At 36.6% G+C, this 26,147-nt stretch overlaps 1 protein-coding gene across 1 annotated transcript; it reads right to left on the bottom strand.

The window, feature by feature from the left end:
- Window positions 1-1,132: 1,132 nt before the first annotated feature.
- LOC145785384 (uncharacterized) lies at window positions 1,133-24,532 on the bottom strand. Its single transcript, XM_082597039.1, has 15 exons — window positions 24,397-24,532; window positions 23,832-23,892; window positions 18,641-18,734; window positions 9,484-9,563; window positions 8,852-8,939; window positions 8,359-8,488; window positions 7,402-8,120; window positions 6,969-7,063; window positions 6,302-6,413; window positions 5,479-5,670; window positions 4,725-4,928; window positions 3,208-3,339; window positions 2,613-2,757; window positions 2,245-2,392; window positions 1,133-1,736 (listed from the first exon to the last, which is right to left on the bottom strand). The coding sequence occupies exons 1-15, from the start codon at window positions 24,510-24,512 to the stop codon at window positions 1,428-1,430; spliced, it is 2,625 nt and encodes an 874-aa protein (XP_082453165.1). The 5' UTR covers window positions 24,513-24,532; the 3' UTR covers window positions 1,133-1,427.
- Window positions 24,533-26,147: the final 1,615 nt, after the last annotated feature.

The following is a 26,147-nucleotide window of genomic DNA, read 5'->3' on the forward strand; positions in this document are numbered from 1 at the left end:
GGCAAGACCTGCCGTTGATTGCGCAGTGGTGCCCCTTCGACCATAGCCCTAGATTTCTCTCATGATCATAAACAGTACGCTGCTCTGGAGAAAAATGCCTACGGCCCTTCTTGGGACTATGGCCTGCTGAATTTCTATAATAACGAATACGCTTCCAATAATGGGCAACTAACGCGCGAAATAACCTACGCGGAAACTGCTTTGAACCTTTCAAGTTTCAAATTGCAAAATGAGCTGGAGTTACTTTCTGTCAATTTTACATCATAAAGCGTTTAGTTAATATAAAAGCGGTTCAATTAAAATTTACTGTTTAAAAAATAAATTGGCGGGATCTGATTAAAATAATACGATGGTATAATGTGGTGTCGTAAATAAACTTTATCTTTCTGTAGCCCACTAGAAATTCTTTTAACCTCAATGCCTATTTTTTTTGTAGTCATAATGTAGCATTTCTTTCGGAATTTAGTGTTTTCAAAAAGTTCTCTAAAAGATATCAAAAAATATCAAAACAAGAAAATGATGCAACAGAAAAACTGAGCATTACAAAACTCATTTTATTACGGGAAGCAAAGCTTTAAGGACATTTGTGCAGCCACATTTGATCTTTTTTATATTTTTCACTCTGTCAATATTTTTTTTTGATTTTTCCTGCTAAGCACCATTTTGGATCAAACAGCAGTTGCCGGTTTCCTTTACAATATTGCAGACGTAAGACATGACTCATGCTTTGTGTAAGAAGTAAACCCTAAGATCAAGCTGATTAGGTTTGGCACTCGGGTGTACGCTTGGGCAACGCATTTCAGGGATGGCTCTGCATTAAAAGGCACCTAAGTGGTTGGAATAATTCGCGGACAACTCACTTCAATAATCGGAATGTTCACTGTCAATCTCGATGACCGAGCCTGCGTCAGTGGTTCAAAGCCTCTACCTGTGCAAAACTGTCAGGATTAAGCTTTCTCAGTCCGAGGATAAAAATTCAATCAATATCACGAAATTGAAATGTGAAGTGTAAAACGGATTTTTTTGACACCCGCGTAAGAAGTGAAGCAAAACAGGAAAATTAGCCCCACGTCATACTTGATTAACCGAGATTGGTTTTTAGCTTGCCTGGTATTTGCTCTACGCATCGACATTAGGAGATTCTTCATTTTTTACACTTTTTTGTGTTTGTGTATTTATTGTGGTAGCGAGGACCACAATCAAAATCAACTGAACGAGTCTACACAAATGGGTCAAATCTGTAAAAGTCCGATTGAAAAGTGCAAAACTTTGGTTGCTTTGCAAGACCACGTAAAATCCTTTAATATGCTGCCTGCAACACCAGACTTTAGAACCCTAATCATTCAGTAAAACAGTTTATTGCCAGATAGCCGAACATTGCAATCCACAGAACAGAAGTTATCAAAGTAATCCACAAAGCAGCAACGCTACCCAAATATTTCGGCTTCACTAGCATTGTAAACGCAAGTTAGTGGCTCTTTATCGTCATCTCGTGGTTGAATATCTGACTGAGTAGAAAGTTTTGAATCGAAAAATGTCGCACTCTGAGGTTCCGAATCGGCCGTGTACCCGGTGTCGTCTAATCGATCTTCAGCCGAACCGTCTTCATGATTTTGCATAGACTGCCCCCAGTCGATGAGCTCTTCTCCATAATAGGCAGTTAGAGTTTTCACTTTGTTATTCAGTAGATTCTGTTCAATTTCTACTCGATTCCCATGTCCAGCTAAAGCGACCAACTGGAAGAACACAAGAGGTTACGAGGATTGTCAGAAAAGAATTTCAAACAAAGAATGCTTGAGAAGTTGACTTATTGTAATGGCAGCCTAAAAGCCGGCTGCGTAGCCTATGTTTTGAAGGTCGCACTTACAAACAAAAACACGAAACATCACTGACAAGCGGGATAAAATGAAGGGGTGCACAAATTACCATGTTTCTATTACTTCAAAACAATGAGCGTGGGACAATTCTTCAAGAAATGCGAAAATTAATTTGATATTTCAGTATGTTCCACCAAAAGAAAAAAAAAGGGTTCTGGCAGACATTTTACGCGGTAGCCTAACCGAACAAAAACGAGCTCTGTCTGCTTGAAAACTCAATATAACAACTGCATATTAGTTGGACGGCTGTAAAATGGTCATCGGGACTTGAAAGATGGTGAACTACGTCTGGGCAAGCACAAAGATTAGTGGCAAAAAAAACAACATAAATTTTAACAATTTTACGCCAGAGTATTACTGCACGTACCTCTTCCACACACGCATTTCTGGGTAAGAAAAAAGCGACATTCTGATTAATTTTTCTCCCAAAATGGAACGCTTTGCTTCCGAAATCCTCCATGTCTTCAATGCTGAAAACTTCTTTGTGGATATATTCCGGTCCTCCCCAAGGCGGGCTAGAAGTTGATACGTCATAAATATTGCACAAATATTGCATATTTGCACATCCAAGCGTTTGCAAGACTGAAAATGCCAATTTTACTAAACTTTAAAAAATTGAACATTGGATGTAGGTTGTTGCAAGTCAAGTTACAAGTTACGAATACATTTGACTTGACAAAACCAAGAACTTTGTTGTGTTGTCATAAGTAAATGTTGCTGACGTTGCCAACTCACCTCAAAAACACAACGTCGGCAGTCAGGCGGTGGGCAAGCTGGAAGAAATCCCCACAAAGAAACTCAATCCTGTCATCCACCCCGTATACGGAAGCGTTGTGCCTGGCGTACGATATCTTGACAGGATCGATATCGATCGCTATGACTAACAATCGGAGACGTATTAGAGGTTTTAAAACAAACACAATGCCTAAAACAAACACAATGCCTAAAGCAAACACAATGCCTAAGCTCTATTTTTGACACAGGAACAACAAAAGGTCCATAGTCATTAGTCAGTGCTAATCATTTGCCAAATTAGAGATTAAACTTATTATTCTATACAATAAGTAGATACTAACCACCAGTTTTAACCTAAACCGGTCGTAGTATCTACATTGTGAAATAAGCAACGATCATGCTGCTAAAAGCGAAACTCAATCTATTATTATACTATATCAAACCTATAAAGAAATTTATGAAAATAAGATATTTTCTTTAACAGAAATTCAAACTAAAGAACTTCCCTTAAAAAAAATAAAAACAAAAACGGACCAACTGTTTAACTGGCTAAATTAATCACAAGTGATGTCATGATCACGTGAGCATGACTTACCTCTTTCACATGTGAAAGCAAATTGAATGGAGTTGCCGCCGACACCGCAAAACGCGTCGACTATGATGTCACATCGGCATCTTTCAGCGATATGTTCGGCTATCTTCTCCGGGGTGACTGAATACCAGGATTCTGGACAATTAAACTTGTTAAAATGCAATAAATCCTTGAAATAAGTTTAAAAAACAGAGAAAAAAATATTGGCAAACTGCTCCTTTAAACCAAATCTGTACAAAACCCCTACCAATTTACTGTAATTGCCATGGACGTGAGGTAATTTATATTTGTGCAATGTGCATTCAAAACAACATCTAGCCGCATTCACATTATAAGAAACATAACTGGCGCGGATAATCCCCTACAGAAACATGAGCGTTCTACCGACTGGTCTTAACCAAGGCACAGCATCAATATTTCATGGTAAAAGGACTGAAGGTTGACTTCAATGACAAAGGCACAGAGGAACATAAGTAAAATGGTTTCGTTAGTCTCGTCAACACAAACAGTTAACGTCAGCGAACGTTTAACGGAATCACACTCAGTTTAGCAACAACTCCATTTTTTTGGTAAATGCCTCTTTACATCTTTAAAAATTCTTTTATAAAAGAGAACTTCAATTAAAACTTTTTTTGGAAGAGTTCTGGCTGTCCAGTTAAATGCCGCTATACAGCTTCAAAAATCTTTTTATAAAAAAACATGAAATGAAAATTTTGGGGGAGAAAATTTTGTTTTTGTAGTGGTTGCAATTAACCGGTTAGGGCCAACAAAAACAATCAATAAATCGATGAAAATCCTAAGTTTTAATGTTATATAATCTGTTTTGGGAAAAGTGTAGACTACTTCGCTTGAGGGTACCGGTATGCGTATTTGCCATCTGCCGGTCGCTGGGCAGATGAGGTTTGTTAACCACGTGATAGTGACTTGTGCACATTATATTGTGAGCGTTCTTCTCGAAATCTTTCTGATAGAAAGTAAATCAAGTGAACGTTTCGCCGTCGTCAGCGTGGTCAAGCGGTTTGAGGGTAATGGGTTGGGAAAGTAGTCATCTCAATGACGTGGGTTTGATTTCCACCTCTGCCATTAGTAGAAGGGTCACAATGACTCCAGACAGCTGGTTCATAGGGAAAATTGTCTTATATGAAAGCATCCACCCGGCAAAACACCCCATCTGCTGCAGCGACCAACAGATTACAAATACGCTACCGGTATATATCGATAAGACGCAGCTGAACGGTTAAAAATTCGATGAAGTCAAGCCAATACAGCAAACCATGTTGTTCAGCCGTAGGTATTTCGGTTGATTTAAATATTAATCAGCGGCTTCTATCATATCCGCTATGAATGCTAATTCTACACTACAACCTAAACCATGCGGGTACTCGACTGTGGAAAGAATGCACTTCTTTGGATAGGTGTTCCAGTAATTTAGACCTTATCGATTCTCAGCAATTAGGTGATAATTAGCTTATAAAAGAAGCAGTCTACACGTAAATGGAACGCATGGGATTGTTCTCTACCTTGATCCAATCGTACTCCGTCGTCAAATCTGGAGAACAATTTGTATCTTTGCGCCCAGTACTTTTTCATGGCTGGATTGTCCTTAATTTCCTCTGGCATTCCTGAAGGCTTCGTTAATGGCTCGCTGCGTTTTCGCTTTCTCTTCTTTTTCTTTTTTGCAGCTGGCAACTTAACGGTTTCTTCCGTTTTCACAGAAAAGCTATCTGTAGATAAAATTCAAATTAAACAAAATGAAACAAAAACGATGTCTTAGTTACTAAGGCTTAGTACGACGCCAGGACATCCGTTGTTGTGGAGCTAAGAAAAGCTTCCACATTAAAACAGCAGACTTTGGAGTAATACTCTATGCATGCTTCAATTGCATGTAATGGATAATAATCAACTACTGCCAGATATGTATAGTGCGGATGTGCATCATCCTATTTCTGTTGAGGACACAAGGACGTACTGAAAGCGTTTGAAAGTTTATATTAATTTTGTTGTATATTTTCCTTGTGTGATCAAAATAAAATAAACAGACATAACTCAGCAACAACACTACATTTAACATTGCCTTGTTGAACTTTACATTTAACTGTTACTGAGTTATGTCTGTTTATGGTTTAAAAAAGTTACCTCTCTACCCAAATTGTAGAAATAAAATATGTTAAACCCATTGAAGTTACTTTGTTTTGTATGTACGATTGTACGTGGCACAATAAAGCAAACTCTCTACCAAAGCTTTCTGTAAGTGAAAATGACAAAAATATTTGCCTTCCACGTCGGCACTGAACGAATCGTGACTGCCAGTTGAGCTGTTGGTTGGAAAGCTGTCGCCATCTTTGGCAACAACGTCACGCGAGTTACTTGACGGATCTTCAAGTGATCCGTCGGTTAACCGGTTGGATGAATCGCTTTCCTCCACAAGACGCTCGTACGGAATTAGATCATCATCTTCTTCGGTATCTGTAGATGAGTGAATTTAGAGGCTGATAATAAAAGGACAATTTTGTTTCCTCACAGCTAGGGCCGGACAAAGTGATTGGATTGGTCGATATTATTAAAAACTACAACAAACTCAACGTTCGGACTCAGTCGAACGTTTTCGGCGCAACAATAAGCCATTGTCAAATCAAAAAAGAATTGAATACATGTGTCAAAAAGTTAGTGACATTGATGTTCTGATAGTTTTACGTAGCTTTTTCCGGTTTGATTTATCTCAATAGTTTTTAGTATTGGCTGCAACTAACGTTTCTCCGGGTGCAGTCTATCATTTCCCTTGATGAGCACAATTTCGTGTCGAGAAATTCGAAACTATTGTTTTAGATTTCGTTAGCGTTAACATTTTATTCTGATTGTCAGTTAATTTTGGTGAAACGCAAGAATCCAAATGAATATCGAAACTTCTCAGATTCTGTGCTGTTTTGATTAATTTGTTGCCGATCGTACGCTTATAACAAAACCATTACTCAGAAACTTAATTCTAAAACACTCGACTAAACGTTGAAAGAATATTTCTTTGTTTACGCCAAAAATATCAGTCAGTGAGTTTTTATGAAGGGTTATTCAATTTTTTTTATGGTATCACGTCGCCTACCTTGATCTTCAAGTTGTGAAGCAAGCTCTAAAAAATCTTTCACTTTGTGCAGTGTCTTGCTTTTCTTCACAGTAAATGGACTTCCATTGCTGTCAAACTTGATATGTGTCCGCTACAAAATTCGAAAACACAATTTCAATACTTTTGTAAACCAGATAATATTGTTTACCTTAGGACCAGACACCGGAAAACTATTTTAAGCAAAACGTTATGGCGATAACAGTTTCAATGTGTTGTTTGAGGTAACAGAAGCACAAGAAAGTAATGCAGAAGCGCTCGCAATGGCTTAACAAACAACACACAAAGTATGCCGTCTTTATCACAATAAGGATTCCTTTGCGATCTTTGAACAGAAAAATGATAAGCAATCATGGCTGCTTTGTTGTTTGACATGACACTAAAAGTATTTTAGCACCTTTCTCTGAAGTGAGTACAATTTTTGAACTTTTACAAAGCATACATACAAAAAATATGCATCAACAAAACTTGTGCGTTCTAAAATGAGTGGTAGTGAGTCTGAATATATGTCAAGCTGTCTTGTTCACATCTATCAGCCAGTCAGCTTCGATTTCATACACAAACTAAATGCATTGTGGATAGACTACTGCATCACAAAACTACTTTATGGACCATATCGTCATATGCAATTCATTCAACATTTTTTTACCAGTTTAACAGAATGTTCTTTGAAATACTTGACACGTTTCTGAAAGGTCCTTTGCACGTATGTGGTTTTTGTTTCCTTTATTTTTCTCTTTTGTCCTAAACGAAAAAACAAAGATTTACTAAATGTTTTCTACTGCATGTTACAAATAGTCTAAATGTGGTACAAAACAAACTCTCAAAACAGTGGACGGAAAGACGAAGAGCTGGATGGTGAAACAAATTAATTATTCTTACAACCAATACTCCATCTTGCAGATAATTCAGAACAGTAGGGACTTGACATTTGCACAATTTTAGTGCCAGTTAATATTAGTACTGTACTCAAGAAACTAATGGCAACAGACAATACAAGTATTGCAATGAGTTGAAGAACGCAATGTAATGCCTGGAAAGCCAGAACGCTTTCCAAAATGTAAGATGTTAAAATTCAATACCTTTGCTTTCAGAGTGAAGCTTGAAGCCAATTGCAGAGCAAACAGTCGGGAAATCCATGTGTTCCAGCGATGAGTCTTCTTGGCCGTCAGTTTCACCTATGCTTGAATTGTCTTCACTTTTTTTTAAATTAATTGTCTTTAGATGATCCCCACTAAAAATAGTTCGTAAAACTTCCTCTTGGCTTTCCTCCAGGTCCATTTCGTGTACGCTCTTAAGTTTAACCTCCTTAGGATTATTCTTATTTGGATCTTCATCATCTTCGTGGCTCCTGCTGTTCGAAGATAATTCTTCGGGCAATTTTGAAACAGTAATAGACTGACTTGTTTTGTCATTTGGTTTCGCTGTGTTGGAAGACGCAGAGGTGGTGTTTGCTTCGCCATCTGCACAGGGCACAAAAGCGTCGGCGAAACAATTCTCTTCATTCTTATCGACACGTTTATCATCAGTACTGTAGTCTCCTGCCGCAAAGTTATCTTCAAACTGAAGCAATTCTTTGCGTTCTTGTGTTGATTCGCACCACGACATGAACCAATTTCTATAAAACCTGTACTGTTTGTCACAGTGAATGCGCCATTGATTTAAGAGGCGTGATGAGCTTTTAATAGAATTTGGGGGCTGTTGAAACCAAGGTGAGTCTGTACAATCTTGTAGGGACAAATCTTGTAAATTTTCTTCCGTTTTGTTAATTACGTTTTCTTCATCTTTGATGTCCTGTCCGCTGAGTAAATACAAAATAAAACTTCACTGATCACACTGTTCACACAGTTGAGACAGCAACCATAAAGATTTGCAAATTTCAGTATATATATACTATTCAAAACTCCGGAAGATAGGAATTTAACGGATTACAATTGATAAGCAACGCGTACTCTTCTATAGATAACCCACAGTGCACTCATGGCTACCATGGACCATTGTGTACTTTAAATTGTTGCACAAGGCTTATTTTAACTCACTTTCTGCAGGCATGGTCATCGGATTCATGATCTAATGCAGTTTGACTTGACCAACGTTGTAACACGAGCTCTGGGCCCATAGTTTTCCAATAGTCTATCCAACTTTCCTCAAGATTACCTTGGGGTTTTTCTAAAAACATCAGTGACATTGTTTGTTAGACAAGTTTCCAATTTAAACCAGTGATATTACATCACAATAGCAACTGACAACAACGCGAAAAATGCGAAAGAATTGGCAAAAATTACCGATGACGAAGTTTTATTGATGCTACATTAAATTATCGCTTTTAATCGCTTATTACACTCAACCTCCGGGAGATTTTAAACATGCAGTGGGCATTATGGCTGTGTAGATACAAAAAGTGTATCGGTCTTTAAATTGTTAATTAAAATTTGTGACTATATGACTGAAAACAAAAATCTTGGTCGAAATTGTGAACAAAAACTTGGATGGATTCCACAAAATAATTCAGTTGATGTGTAAATTGCTAACCATCGCTGTCTTGCTTTTTAATTGCCTCATTGTCATCAGAACTTGCATCATCTCCGTCATCATGAGCCTTCCTTTTTCGATCGGACTTCTGCAACAAGTGCAATGATCAGCAAATCATACCTCAAGGCAAAGAACTAAAATTAGTACTCAAGATTAACCATAGAATGAAACCTATATCTACTTGAAGAAGCTTAGACGTTAACATGGTATGTTGAATTGTTGAACAACAATAGGCCTACAGATAAAATGACAACAAGCTATGAAAAAACTAACAAAACTACAAGTGGCCAGTTTTAACCCAGATTCCTTTTTTTGTCATATCCAGGCAAGATTTGAAGGTTTGAATTAAGTGAACGAAAAGACAGAGAAGCCAATCTTTGTATCCACATTCAAGCAGATCATGAAATGTCCTGCCAAAAGCACAGTCCCATACTCTAGTCTTGAGCGGTGCCGAATTGGCACCATTTTAAGAATCATACAAGAGCAGGAGAGCACAAACCACCCATGATTGACAATATTTATTCACTTTACAACAGAAAATAATTTCTTAATACGCCAAAAGCAGAAATGAAGTCACACTGTAAATATAGATGACAAAGAAAACGCAGTATAACTTAAACGTTATGGCTCACATTAGCAACACATCTGGTTTCCTTCCACCGAACGGGAAGGCCCATTTGTTTCATTAAAGCTTCATCTCCTGCAAATTCACCTGAACATAGAAATATTCATGCAATTGATTGCCGTACAGCTTAGGGCTAATATAGCTTGAGAAAAACAATGAAATTATGTACTAAACATAACTGAATGAATTTACTAGCTACCCATCCATACAGTAGAATCTGCATAATTCAACCACGAAAGGGAAATGAAAAACACAAAAAAAAATCGAGTAATGCAATCTCTTGATTTTTCCACATAAATAAGGCCAACTGTGCATTGATGCAAGGTAGCATACGTTTGAAAAAGATTAAGATGCAATCAAAAAACTACAAGCACTGAAAAAAACAAACCTTAGCTCAAAATTCACGCTTTAAAATATGCAATGACAAAAAGGTTGAGGACCGCTGATCTAGACGGTGGTGAAATAAAAACTGGTGTAAACCTCCCACGACAATATTGGGATACTGAGTAGAAAGTCGTATACTGTACGTAAATATTTTAAATATTGCATGCACGAACAACTGCAATGCATAGTGCCTTGAAGACAATTACCACAAAAAGAAATCTCAAGATCAAACACAATGACATGCAGAGAATAATAACCAAGTCATGGGAATTTTAAAAACTATATACTAAAGTATTACAAAAAGATAAATAAAGCATTTTACTGTATATAATGTTACTACATAATCTACATATTATATTTACTGCAGACAGAGACACCGCTGAACATTTCGACTCTAAGAACTTATCAGTGCAATAAAATCATGGCGCCCTCTAGTAGAGGTCACGTCATCGCGCGTACTTCAAACTGACTGACGGCCGATTCTGAACTTAATCAGTTGGGAGGAAGATGTCTCATCTATAGTCTATTCGTTATGCTAAGGTTCTAGTTTTACTGAACTTATTTTTCATATTTTCCTTAACTTGTTCACTAACTATGCATCTTTGCCAGAAAGTAGAAGTTTAGTTACAACTTACAAACTTTATGAAAAGCTGAAGCAGTTACAGTTATGCAGCTTAGTTTAACAAAATTAGGTATAAGCTACAATGTTTTCGTTTCAAGGAGCTTTTATCTGTTCATGAAGTCATTGGATACACAGAAAATTCACAACAAACTGCCATTACCAATCAATGTTTCCTTTAAGTTTTTGCCCAGTTTCCTTGAAGCATGTTGTGGGTAAAGTAGGTAGAAAATTGTATTTCTTCCAGGTTTATTAAAGTTAGCAAATAGAGTAGGCCTAATATTTAATAAATCTCCATTTACATGTTCAGTTGTATGCAATGTTACTCACTACTGGTAAGTTAGTTTAACAGCTTCAGTCAATTTTGAATGTTGATACTAAATGTTTACCTGTACGGTACTTTATATTACAAACCTTCATGTATTTTTTTGCTTGCCAGCAACATGTCTTCTGTCCACTCACCATTTTCTTATAGATAACATAAGATATCAATATTCACAAAAAATTACTTCACTGATATTACATTTATTTTCTTACATACCAGTACCAAAGCTAATCTTTGTAGAATGTAATATTATTAATTTGTGTGGATTACTTACTGTGTAGATAACTAACAAATCTTAACTAAGTTAAATACTAACTTTCAATAGGCTATACTGGTAGTACAACAATTTTTAATAGATTGACTGCCCAGTTTCAACAACTGTTCAGTTTTGTAGCATCTTTATTTAATACATGCATGATGGGGGATCTTTATTTGTTATGCTTTGATTTATTTCTCGAGATGTTTTGATTTTTGCAATACCGTACATACATCTTGAGAATTCATGATCTGCATGTCAGTAGAGAGTAGTTAACATGCATGGTTTGATATTATTTAGATTTACTAATCTGATTAATTTGCATGAAAGATAATTCCTCTGTTTTAAAAAATGCCTTTAAAGTGTTGCATACCAAACTGCAATTCAAATTATAAGTCTACTGGGATTGTTGTGTCCATATATAAGTTACCACAGGATAAGGAAGACAGAAAGAAATGGATAGCCATGATACCGCGTTCAAATTTAGTAGTAACAAAACACACAGCGATTTGTAGCAAACATTGGCCGGATGATTGCAAGATGGTTGCTTGTCGTGGAAAACTGCGCCCCAGTGAACCCCCAAGTGTCTTTCCCAATATTCCAAGAAGCTGTTTGTCCTCACCTCCTCCCAAATGCAGAAAAACAACACAACCTTCTGTCAGTGTTCGAAGTGTTTTGCCAGATGAGATCGCAGAGTTTGAAAAGGCTGATATGCTTACACTGAATGAGGTTGAGAAGAAGTTACATGATTCAGAATTATTTGTATACAGTGATGATAAAAGTACAATTATTCAGTCAAAAAAAATGATGCAAGGTGTACCACATTTCATAATAAAAATGAAAAGTGATTTAACCTATGAATCATTTCACTGTGGATCCTCATGTACAGTTAACACACTTTCAGCAAACCGAGTCACTTCTTGCAGTCGTTGGTCTACTCTTCATGAAATTATTCGATTTTTAAAACATAAAGAGCAAAACCACAAAACCCAAATCATTTTTGAGCAACTGAGTGCCATGGGAAAAGAGAAAGTTGGGAAAGCTATTTATTCACCAGATTCAGTCACTAGAGCATTTAAATATTTCGCATTGTCAAGATCATTATACATCCGATTTCGTGAAGATTACAAGCTCCCGAGTGTTAGTACACTGACACGTATTACTTCGAAAAAGGATAACATAACTGATTTGGCTTTCTTAAAAAATGTTTTAGATGGTTTACCTGCGCGTCAACGTAACTGTGTTTTGTTGTGGGATGAAGTATATATTAAATCTATGATCACATACCATGGTGACACACTATTCGGCAAAGCTGCAGATCATCCAGAATGCTTAGCAAAAACTGTTTTGGGGATGATGGTAAAGTGCTTGTTTGGTGGTCCGGAGTTCCTGGCAAAAGTTCTACCAGTGAGTAATTTGACATCAGATTTTTTAATCAGTCAAAGTGATCCTGTTTTGCAATGTATCAATCAGTCTGGTGGAAACATTTTAGCAATTATTGCAGATGGGCATAAAACCAACCAAAAATGTTTTAGGAAACTTAACACGATTAAGGGGAAACCATGGCTCAAAGATGAAGGAACATTTTTGCTGTATGATTATGTTCATGTTATGAAATGTATTCGAAATAACTGGCTCACTGAAAAGTGTGGCGAGCTGGAATTTGAATTTGATGGTAAGCGTCAGGTTGCAAAGTGGAGTGATCTAAAGCGGTTACATGAAATGGAAACAGATCATCTACTGAAGCTTTCGAAGTTAACAAATGTGGCTGTTTCTCCAAAACCAATTGAGAGGCAAAAGGTGTCAACCTGTCTGCAGGTATTTTGTGATGAAACTGTCGCCGCTTTACAAACCCATCCGAAACTGAAACATCTTCCTGTTGCAGGTACAGCAAATTTTATCAAAATTTTCATTAAATTATGGAAGATTCTTAATGTCAGAAAACTTGGTACTAATGTGAGATTTAACGATCCAACTAGGGCAGTGATTCGGTCACCCGATGACCCAAGGCTACAGTTTTTGCTAGATGTTGCAAGCATGGCAGAAAAAATGAAGAAAACTGGCTCAGTCAGAATTCGTCAGTTAACGGTAGATACTGCCAACTTCTTGTATCATATATGCCATGGTTTTGTAGATCTAGCAAAGTATTTACTTTCATGTGGAAATGATTTTGTAATCTTTGGCTGGTTTACAACAGACCCATTAGAAAAGTGCTTCAGTAAACTTCGACAAGGGTCTGGAGGTACCTATTTCATTACTGCTCAGTCCGTTTTGGAAAAGGTAAGAATTCAACACGCGAAGCTTTCACTGCAATTAGATTTAAAGTTTGATGTTGCCGAAGATCATGTTTGTGCCGCTTGTAATCGTGATCTTGTAGAAAGTGAGCTTGAAGTTTTGGATAGCATATGTGCTTTGGAAGGGAAAGTTTCAGAAGAGGTTTTAATTGCAATGGTTTATATTGCTGGGTATGTTGAGTTGAAGAATGGATATGCTATTGCAGAAGACACATACTTCTATTATGAAAGATTTGGTTCATATGTTGATAAATTAAATCGAGGTGGTCTGACACGTCCGAAGGATAGTGTTGTACAGTGGTGTGTATTTTGTTACATCTTTTTTACAAGTGTTGTTGGTGAAATGTGTCGAAAATTTATTTCCTGTAACTTTCTATCCATATCTGAACGAATAAAACGAATTCGTTTTATTCGTATTCGTTATTATTTTTTATTTTATTCGTTTTATTCGTAAATTCAACTGGTTGGTGTCTAAACAAAATTCAACCATAGAAGCTTTGACCCGGAATAGTGTGAGAAAAACTAAAAGTTCCAAGAATGCCAATGACAGAAAGAGATACCGTGCACGTCGCAAATTTAAGGCAATGCAGGAAGCCATGAATAGAGCCAATCATCTGATCTTGAATAAATCGTCTCTTAGCCTAGATGATCAAGATAAACTTTTACTTATGAATGGTTTAAATTTTGCACCGACCCCAAACTGGACAGAGACAGTTGAAAACACTGAATGGTATAATGCCTACCAACACATCAGGCGGGTTGAGTGGAAAGACGTTTTCTTTGATGAAAGTACTGAACAAACAGCTATACCGAAAAAACTCAAAATAACTAAAACTTCCAGACCTCAGTTAGATCAAATTCACCAGAAAACCAAAGTGTATGTAAACATGGCATTTAGTAAACTTAGAAATTTGGGAACAGCGGTCAAACAAGGCTATCGCAAACACAATAACCTCACTACTGCACAGCGCAACAGCCTTAACAAAATTCGAAAATTGGTGTCTGAGAAAAAAATTGTGATTTGCAAATCAGACAAAGACGGCAAAATTGTTTTACTTGATTACCAGGATTATGACCAAATTTTGCAAGAACAACTTAAGCAGTTTCAAACGTTGCCCTACAATCCCACCACCATTAACAAACACATGGATCAAATTAGAAAGCACTGCGAGGATTTTGTCTTGAGATTGCATAAATTGGGTGTCGTTGACGATAATCTGCTATACCATACAACCGAATTTAAACTAAAAGGTTCATCCTACCATCGAGAGACAGGTAAAAATGCCAAACATTTTCGGGATAATCAACCAGCCTACTGTTACCCTCTCTTCAAAACGCACAAACTGATTTCGGAAAATTTATCCGCTGTCAATGTCAAAGACATTCCAGTACGTCTACTTCAATCTGCTGGAATGATTACTACATCCCGCATCACCGCTTTCCTTGAAAACCTATTGGCACCCATCAGCATCAAATTTTGCCAATCCAATCCGAACGAATACTGCAGGGATAGCAGAAACTATATTGAGGAGCTATTGTCCTGGCAGAGTACAAATTCAAGTACAATTGATAACGTTTTGAAGAAATCGCCCTTATACATTGTAGCGGCGGATGTGAAATCACTTTATCCTTCTCTTAAACGTTCAGTCGTTGATGTTGCCTTGTATAGTGCTTTGAACACACACACCACATTTTCTGCTGAAGCTAAGAAAACAATTGTTGATTTAAATAATTTTTGTATGAATGTTGTGACTCAATATCAAGAGCATTTTTTCACTCAAACTGATGGTATTATAACTGGAGATAACAACTCAGTTTCACTTGCTAATATAACTATGCATTTCATTCTGCAATCTCTGTGTACAGTTATTAACCAAGCATGCATTTTCAAAAGATTCATCGACGACATCATTTGGCTTTCATTTGGACTCGAAACAACTAATAATATAAAATTAGCGCTTATTGATAATTTCGCCAAATTTGGACTTGAATTAACATTCAGGCAGGTTGATACTTCTCAAGAGACAGGCGCAGTGGAATTTTTTTTAGATGTCAATCATTGCATCACCCATGGTAACAAGTTTAAATTTACCACTGAAGATTTCGTCAAAGCTACAGCAAAAGATCGTTGCTTCATAAATGGAAAGTCGCACCACCCTATATCCACCTTCAAATCCATATTATACGGAGAAGCCATTCGAATGCGTCTTCTGAATGAGTGCCATGAACATTACATTTCCAGCTTGTCAAGACTCAAAGAAAAAGCTACTAGGTCAGATTTCCCTATCGCGATGACAAATGACATGATTGGAATTGCTTCAACTTGGACTGACAGACCTAGGCCACCAAAACCTCAAAAGAAAAACAGCAAGACTGTGTGGGCTACTGCTTTCCCAGCTTTATTAAAAATGAGTGAAAAAGAAAAGGAACTTAAACCTGATGTCATGGTCACATACACAAGGCCAAAAACAATTGGAAATTATGTTACAAACTACAAAGATCTATCAAAAAAAATCCAATCTTCTGTTCTACAAAGAGGTTATTCTGCCCCTTGTGGTCGCTGTGCGTTGTGTGGTAACCATGGTCATCATCGTTTGTCAATGGTTTCACGTACAACGACATTGAGCACTCCGCAAAGACTTTTTAAGTTAAAACAGGAACTCAATTGCAGCAATTATGGGATTTATGTAGCAACATGTTTACTTTGCCATGAACAATATGTTGGACAAACGGTTAATAAATTTTCGGTTCGCTGGTCAGGCCATCGTGCAACTTGGAACACTTTCGATTTTTCTTCTAATAATGACAGGGCTGCGTTATTAAAACATTTTGCTGTATTTCATGATCTAAGTACTGAACCACAACTTTCCCAATGCTACAATGTCACATTTGTTGAACAACCCAATATTGATAATCTAGATGCTTGTGAAGATAAATGGATACATAGGATACATGCCAAAATAAATATCCAAAAATTAATTCTGCCACAAGTTTAACTTTTTGACGCTCCACTACATTTTTGGTATTTTTTTAATATTTTACTGCCTTATTATTCACTGCCGTCTTTGCCTACTCTTTTTTCCACAACGCTACATTTTGTGTTTTCCAAGACGCTCCATTTAATTATTTATCGCTGTACTTAGTTTGTTTATCACTGCCTTTGACTGCCGTGTTCCGCATATACTTTATTTTCTTTGCCGTAATTTGTCACAACGCTACATTTGCAGGCTTTGCTCATCGCTCTTTCATCAATTCTAGTTTATATTTTATATTTGATACGTAATTTACTTTACTGCCGGCTTGGTTTAGTTTTCATTCAGCATTTTTTCAATATTTACGCTTATGCTTTTTCAATTTTTTACGCTCATGTTTTGACATTATTGTGTCACTGTAATGTTGTTTAAAACATTACTTGTAGGTTTTAACTGCCCTTTATCAGAACTGACGATGCACTGAATAAGTGCGAAATATATTTTCTGTAACATCTACTGACAACTGATCCCTGTTACCTTAGCAATTGAGGTTTTAGCATATCTGAACGACATTGCTTTTTCATGACATTGTCTCATTGTCGCACATTGGCTAATGTATTTTTAAAGAACTATGCCCTGTTGCAGTCTCCCAGATGCTCAAAAGAAAGTGCATTGAAAGTGCTAAAACTTTCATAGAATATAGTCTATACATGCTGATAGCTAAAGGCATAATGCTTCTTTGAATCTTTATTTAGCTGATCTGATGTTGTGGAAATGCCTTGTAGTTTATTTGTATATTTTTCCAGATAAGCTTTTACTTTCCATGCAACTTTTAATGTTTTTAAACAACATTTCTACTGTATCTATTTAGTAAGTATTTTCTACTTCGTTATATATATGGCTGCATTTATCAGTAGTACTCATTCACCATCTAAAATTAACCACTTCTATAGTTCTATTGTAGTAAATCACAATATAATTGTGACTCATTTGACTTTCTCTCCTACGCGTTCATTTTGTAAAATTACAGCTTTATATTCTATTTAACCTTATTGTTTTTGCATTTTAGGCAGTCACTCTAGGGCTAGGCAGACTGGCTTCATTGATTAATTTATTGACTGTTGATATTTGAAGAGTTGAGCTTAAAGTTTTGAAGTATAGCTCTGTCTGTCAGATGAATATGAAAACAGAATTTCACCATTTGTAAGTGAGTATACGGCAGAAGAACATCGCACTATCAATGGTATGAACTACAGAGACCAACGCCGATCCTGATCAACCAACACCAGGTGCCTCTCCCTCCATCAACTGATGACTCAGAGATAACCATGTATCAGATTCAGAGGGTGAACACTGACTCATTTTGATGTGACCAGAACTGCTTACATGCATATTGTTTTGTGTATATGCCTAAACTCAAAACTATTCTTGGATAAAATTACCAGCAGGCATATTTTTGTTTACTAGTTTCTACTGCTCTAATCTCACTGTATTTTCTGATTGTATAGGAGAGTAACAGTTGAATGTAATATCTGTCTAGAAGGCCAACACATAAGATCTTTTGCAGCACGATCTAACGAACGATATAGTTTGAGCAACCTCCGGCTCACCTGCATTATACTGTGAAGGCATGATTCAATTGAAAGCTATTGATCAGCACGATTTTGTTTAAATTGCTATTGATGTTGCATGGAAATTAGTTGCATATATGTATGATGCTCAGTACTTTATTTCTACCATGTATAAATTTTTCTGTGCTTTTATACTGTTAATGGTTTTATAGTTTATGCATCCAGTACTTGAATTTTTTGAATTACAGTACATAGGCCTACTGTTTAAAGTCAATAGGGGAAATGCAGAAAACTGATTCGTAGAAATTGTGGTAGTATCAACATTATGCAGCGATTCCACTGTCATTTGCTTACCTAAACTACTAAAACTGCTGTTATTACTAAATGCTATTTGTAATACAGTAAAACATATGACGATCAACTTATATCCATGTGATATTGTTTGTATATTAATTACAATAATTAATAAATTTTGACGAAACATCACCTAACTATCAATAACGTTCCAGAAAAGTGACAAAATCGTGTTTTTTTACACAAAGCATATAGGCCGTCAGTCAGATCTCGTGCGTGCACGATGCGGTGGCCTCTATTATAGCTCGCCGTGAGTAAAATATATATATATTAATAGTTTTCATTATAGTTTTCATTGTTTATAATATATAATATACTATTACATACACTACATAGAATGCCTTATTACACCATGCAGTGATAATTTAAAACATAAAGTAATTACATACCTTCAAAACCTATCCAAGGATTTGCTTCAGTGGATTCTAATGCACCGGGATGCTTGAGAGCATCGTGGTCTATTTCGTCATCTGTTGAGTTTTCCTAAACATAATCTATATTAAATCAAATTGATAGCAGAAATATCTATTAAATGGTCAAAGAAATATCTTATGAATTACATTTCATATGCTAACACTGCCATTTATACCCTAGGGTGGTCCTTATTTGAGGGTAAATTTTTTTTTGTAAAAGTTTCAGGTCTGACCATGCCAAAATGTTCTCATCGGCTTAAAAACACTCTGTGTAAAATATAAAAAAAATATATATACATGTATTTAGAGGTAGCCCAGAGCCATTGAAATTTGGAATTTATAGCGAAAAATGTGCATATATTAGATGTCAAAGAAATAGAGCACAAGTGCTTTTACATCATTCCATGATTGTATAGCAGTCATCAGTCCATGCTATCTGTGCTAACGATGAAAGGCAAGTAGCAAATTTTGGGAAATGAGTATGCCTGGCTAGTCACATGACCTGTTCTGATTCAACATTTTGAACTTTAGCATCTCTTTATTTACTGTGAGGGGGCCAAGCTAACTGCTTGGCGACGGACTATTAATAAATTGATGCTTTAAAGTCCTAGCGTCATAGATTTTCATCAGAAGAACATCAACCATCACAAAGTAACACAAAACACGTATTGATTAATACTATACAGTGTTCAACAGGTTTTTGTTCAGTCTATAAATCATACTGATAACACAGCAAAATAGTTATATACCGATATTCTATATTTCTAATACCCTTAATTTAGGATATTATACTGTGCAATGTCCATGTCCTTAGTTAGACAGCATATTCAATATGCCAACCAAGAGTGTCATGGTGACCAACTAATCATTGTTGCATTGAGGTCTTTTTGAGGGCTTGTGGATATTTCTTGCGCTGATCAGAAACGACTTGCAGGAGGAATTGTAATTGTTCTTCATCTTTTGTCAAACGTCCAGAGAAATCTTGCAGAAGAGCAACTCCTCTTTCAGCATGCTCGTTTGTAACAGCCAGAGACTTTACAGTTGCTTTAGCGGTTTGAAAATTAAGATCTTTCTCCCACTCTGTTGCTGGATGTTGAAGGAAAGAGTATGGAATGTTCAGTTTCTTGAAGAGTGACCATGTGTTACATTGTGTTAGTTGTGAAGAATGATGATAACATTTTTCCTTCAAGGTTACCCAATACTAATGTAACCCGTTTTACCAGGCTTTCTCCTTCATGGCTGGACATTGCTTGCACCATCTCATCTTTCATATCTGTTGGAATGTCATCATCAAACAGGGAAAGACCCACTAACTCTTCCGATAAATACCATAAATGGGCAGCCATCTTCTTAGCCGTCACCATTGAAATGCCTTTATTGATGCACTTATAATCAACCAAGCTCTTCAAAACACACAGGTCACTGTTGGGAGCTTTAACGGCAAGTGGAGCAAGAATCCAGGCTTTTACGTAGATTCTTCATTCTTACAGTAGTTCATCCATTCTTACAATAGTTTTTGACTTTTTGTAAACCTGCATCTCGCTCAGCGGTTTCAATAAGTTCACCCATACGAGATGGCGCAACACACTTGACGATTGATGAGATTGACAAAACTATGTTATGAATTATGAGCTATATGTTGGCACTATATGTTATCAGCTATATATATGTTAAGTTAAACATTGAACAACAATCCGCTGTTTCAAATGAATTAAGTTGGAGATAGCCAACATAGCCTTATTAAAAGGTTTAAGTCATTGATATGATATATTTTAGTTAAGAAACCAAACCTTTGTGCAATGTCCTTTGCAAATTCAAACGACGCACCAGTGCGTTGCAACTTACAGTTGGAGAATCACTGTAGGCTAATACAGAAACAAAGCACAAAATTTGTTTAAATTTCACAATTTATCAATCATGCTGAAAACTCGGAAACTTTAACCGACCCCTTGAAATCACTTCACGGACCCCCGGTTGAGAACCACTGATCTAGATTCTAGAAGGTACACCTTTTTTCGACTTTTAGACACACTTGCCCTTATTTTCTACTTAACTAAACAATCTGTTTAGAAAATAAGAAAGCATTGTTAGAAATTCATTTATGAAAAATAATGGTGTAAATTAAATATGATTAACTGAACAACATTCCTTCTATGGGGGTGGTGTATGGTGATTTTTCATTGCTCTTGGGCAACCTCTAAACATCAATATTTTTTAAAAATATTTCACACACAGTGTTTTTGTACCTAGTAGCACATTTTAGCAGGGTCAGACATTGAATTTTCCAAAATTGAAAAATAAGGACCACCCTATATACCCATATGGTTTAGCAATTGCATGTATCTTGTAATTACACTGTATCATTGGCACCGACTTTTCAAAAAACTTTAGAGGGCGAGAAAGGTGATGACGTCATAACCATAACGCTATTTTACTCAATTAAAATAGTCTTTGATTAAGCTTACTGTCTTGTTTATATTGACACCTAGGTCGCAAGCCGAATTTATTAGAAACGCTGCTTGAAACGTTTTACGCATGCAGTAGGCTACGCCTAGTCGTAAAAATTTTGATATTGTTAGCTCATAATTGAAATACAATTTTGGTAAAGAGGTCACTTTCTTCAACCACAGACATATACAACCAAGCAACCACACGACATTTAACATAATCCATTAAAATTGAACATAAACTATAAGCTACAAACGTTTTCGGCCATACACACGTTAGCCCTTATCAAGTAACAAAAAAATAACTGCTTATCATATCTACACTGAAAATGAATAACTGATCTAAACACTGAATTGAAAAAACGAAATGCAAAATGAAACGGCAGAGCATAGGAGAAAGGCACATCACATGGCGTTTAAATTACACGAGGCAAAGACGTCATGAAAACGTTTGTAGCTTATAGTTTATGTTCAATTTTAATGGATTATGTTAAATGCCGTGTGGTTGCTTGGTTGCATAATTGAAATAGTTGGAAAACAAGCCAAATCCTTTCCTTTTCGTGCGAGTGAATAACAACGATCAAGACAGTGAAGTTATTGAAATAAAACGCAAAAAATCATGATCTCAAGCAGAGTGGAAACCCGCTATCAGTTTTATTAACCTCGTTTCGCTCGTTTTGCTAATTACTTGCCTTCAAAGCGTTAACATCGGCGAAGTGTTTTCTCTTCTGTTTTTTATCGAAAGTCTTCATAGTCTTTTATCAAATACCGTATATAGGGCCTACTCGAGTATAGGTGGAGATGTTCGCAAGTGCTTTGCAGCTCAAAAAGACAGGTTCGACTTATACACGGGACAAGCTGTTGTATCCAGCTCGGCTGTTTTCAAAATGAACGCATGCTTGCTGCGGCAAAATCATTGCCGACGTAGATCACGGAGTATGAAATGGCGTCAGCCGAAGTAAAAGTTTGGAATACGTTTATTTGCAGCACTTGATTCAAACTTAATTTTCAAATTTAATGATATCTTGTCAATTCTAAACTTTATGCACTTGTTGAGCAATATGCAAAGCTCACGAGACAAAACAGTAGAAAAAGAGCTGTTTTAAGAGATCAATTTTTTATTTTTGCGTGTAGGATATAATCGTTCTTATTACGTAACATTCCATGATCGTTGAAGTCGATGTCAAACCTTAGCGGCCGCATAAAACAATGATGTCATGTAGGCTAGGTGATAATAGCGGTGAGAGACGTTGTTAATGCAGGCGTGCGACCGTGCTGCGAGTCTGCGACCAAGATCATTAAACACCTTTTCTTTTATCAGTTTTCCATTTAATTCTCACACATTGCGAACAAAACAATGCGTTCTGTTGAATCATAATTGATTTCACAGCGAGAAAACCTCGTTCAAAATAGCGCGTCTACCGCAATTTAGCTGGTTTACTAAATATTGCCATGAATTGAATAGTTACGTGACTATTCCAGCAGCGTAAGTTACTCTACGATCTACTTTGAAATTTCAATGCCGTACGTCAATGCCAATACTTAGATGATGAATCATCGAATGGTAGTGTCGGGAATAAGTTATTCGACTCATACATGGGAGAAGGAAATATCACCGATTTTCAGATCAAAAGTAGGGCTTTGACTTGTTTTGAACTTTATTTGGTAATTACAGAAGAAAAAGAGCAATACCAGTGGTGGGAATCGAACCCGCGTCAATGAAATGACTACTTTCTAGCCCTAACCCCTAAGCCAACCAGCTGACAAAAAATCCAACACTTAATTTGCTTTCTATGATCTTCTTTTCGATCATCTTCTTATCATCTTCTTTTCGCTTTTCTTTTCATCATTTTTTACGTCACTTAAACCGTAGCTTATGATTGGTTGGCGGTTTCATTCTAGTCAAGTTTAGTGGCAGAATTTCGACTTGTTAAAGTGGCTACCAGGTTTTCCATGAAAACAAAAAATAACGCATAGCGCGTGACGCTTAAAATCGGCAAAATATTTGACGCGCTATCACTTCCATCAACTAAAAAATAAACTGACGGCGCTAGCCTAGTCAACACTGGTAAAAAGCAAAGATTTGTAAAAAGCGATAGTTTCATTACGTCTTTAGTTTGTATTGGTTATTTTATTGTCATGTTCATTATGATGTCATATTCATATTCCCTTACGCTGACCCGTAACTGAAGTTTGACTGTGACGTAACGAAAGTGAGACCATTCGGAGAAAAAGATCAAATGTAGCTTTCTTTCACCAGGAATTGCCAGCGTGTGGCAGTTGCGGTAGCAACAACAATGCAGTGAGTACTACATTTTTTTCAACGCAGCGTTTTTGCGGAATTGCTTTGTTCTGTCGGATACCTAGCGAGAGACATACCGTGAAACAAGAAGTTGCGCTGCAGTGGGTTGGATAATTCAGCATTTAACTAAAACGGAAATAGCCTAATTGTAACGAACACTTCATAAGTGTCATGAAAACAGGGTGGGCGAAACATATTTTGCCCACCCTCGTTTCACGGCAGGATGGGCGTCGCCCACCCTATTTCGACGCCTATGTATGCGTATGAATCAATGAAAGAAAAGCAAATTAAACCAATTTGCAGTGTCTACATGTCATGCAACATTGTTAACTAACAACTAAGTGCAGTGGTAAACATTCATAGTATTATCACAGTTAAACATGTAATCATAGTTCAACGAACAACCAAGCTTGGATACCTCATTATCAAAGCTGCTGCTTATGCTTTCATCATCATGGTGTCGAAGATAATTATGATCTCTGCAAACAAACAAAACCTGAACAATGACCAACCATTTATCAATGGAGATTAGTTTAATTCATTAATAACTTAACATTGTTGAGGAGAATGCTAATTGATAGCAAAGGTTGCAAACAAAAGTGAAAAAAACATCACAATTCACAACAGTATCAGTTAGGGTGTAGGTTAATCTTAGGAATAAAACTACCGAAGTACCATTCACTTTTAACGCGATTTTATTTTGTGCCGACATACAGCACTTAATTGAATGTTATATAGCCTACCGGCACTATTTAAAAATTACTCCAAATTTGGGAAAAAAATTCTTCATCTGACAAACTACCTTGAATTTAAGCTTGTAATGTATTTGATCACACAGAATGTCAAAACACATGATACTATCATAGCATTTGATAAAACAAGCCTTGTTAAGGCTTGCTTTTTGAAGGTTTATGACTGATTGAAGTTAATTAATAAAAATGAAAATATTTGAAATCAACCGTGGCAGGAATATTCCAACTCACCTTACATATGATCTTGTTAAAATGCAAGAACAGAACACATCTCTTTCTTTGATAGAAAGCTTGTCAAGTTCCAATGTCAACTGCCCTTCAGCTAACTTAGTCCAGTGATAGCACATTCTACTGTACAGTGCACTAATCAACAATACCTAGATTCAGGTAAAAAAAAATTTTCAAGGATATTAGCTGAAAGAAACATTCTACACACTAAATGAAATAGGCTACAAGTAACAAAAAGTGTTCAAATATTGAAAAACATGTGATAAGTAGAACTGTAATAAAACAGTTGACTAGGCTAATGTCTTAACATTGCAGCAGGTAGACTACTGAACAATAAAGCACAAAGCCTTGCATAAATTTAGTTATACTGGTATAGTCTATCTATATAGGTTAGGGTATACCGTAGGCTACACAAGCCTTAAAGCAGCCGGCGGCCATCGCGGCCATGGCCGCTAAGTACGGTAGTGCTTGAATGACCGCCTGTGCTACCTCCTCCGTCGGCCAAGTTTGGCCGCCGGTTTCTTCTAGCCAATTATTTAATTTCGCAATAGAATGATTGTGGATTAAATGTCGAAAATATGTAGTATCAAAGAGTGACGCAGAATTAGGTCAGCGCATCATAGTCACTACTGTTGTTTTGTATTGAATATATCCAGCTGCGATCACCAGCGCTGTAAGTCTTGTTTGCAATTCCCGATGTTTATTTTAACGAAGTGTTAATCCGAAGTGCTAATTTACATCGGCTGGCAATATTGTCGTTTTTATATCGATTCAATGTTGTCGGACATTGAATCGTTGTTAAAAAGGAGAACTAGGTTAGTTGACATCCGTGGATAAAACACGTGTCTTCATAGTTGAGAACGCTGTGGGTTAGTGACTTCACACCCTCAATGTTGACATCATAACAGAATAAATGGTCAGGTTTTATGAAAGGCGGTATGCAGTTGAAACAATTTATTGAGCTGCGGACAGTTAAAACAATTTAGGGTCGTTAGATGGTCCCGCGATACCGGATTACAATCCCGATAAAGCATTTAATGCGTGGTACAACGATTCTATTGCAGGACGTCGCCCAGACTTCAACAACGCTAAGTGATCATTTTAACATTGTTGCAAGTTTAATGCTATTTACTTGTGCTATCGTTATTGTATTTTGGCCTCCAAGAACGCAGATTTGGCCGCCGAGAAGAAGCTCTCGGTAGGCTACGTTGGCTGTCGAAAAAAAAACACGAGTTTTAAGGCCTGGCTACAGGATCAGAACACTTCTTGTTATGTAATCTATTTAATGCAAAATTCTTTTATCACAAGTAAATTTTAATGGAGACATTTTTTTCCAAAAGTGAAATGTTGCTTGGAAACATGATGTGCAGCAAAAGAAGAGATTTTTATCAGCAGCATTGAATTAATTTATTTACCTGATTAATTATGAATTAATTTATTGCACAAAACGAAATTGGTGCTAATCCATCTGAATATTCACCACTGAAACTCATTTTTAATGTCTAACATAGGCCTATTGCAAACTATTCAATAATACTAGATTAAGTCCAAAGTCAGCTTAGCCAAGCCCAAGCAAGCTGTGAAAGTGACATGTCAGTCACTGTCAAGTCATTGAACTCGAAGTCTAGCGGCTCTAGCCTACTAAAAAAGCAGAAGCCCGAAACCATGTTTTCGTTTTTCTGAAGTTTTGTTTAGAGTTGCCAGATTCAATAGAATAAGTTATGTTCAGTTCAGTTCAGTTGTTTTTATTTCTG

Source organism: Aplidium turbinatum, chromosome 16 (assembly GCF_918807975.1).
Source record: "Aplidium turbinatum chromosome 16, kaAplTurb1.1, whole genome shotgun sequence".
Lineage (NCBI taxonomy): Eukaryota > Metazoa > Chordata > Ascidiacea > Aplousobranchia > Polyclinidae > Aplidium > Aplidium turbinatum.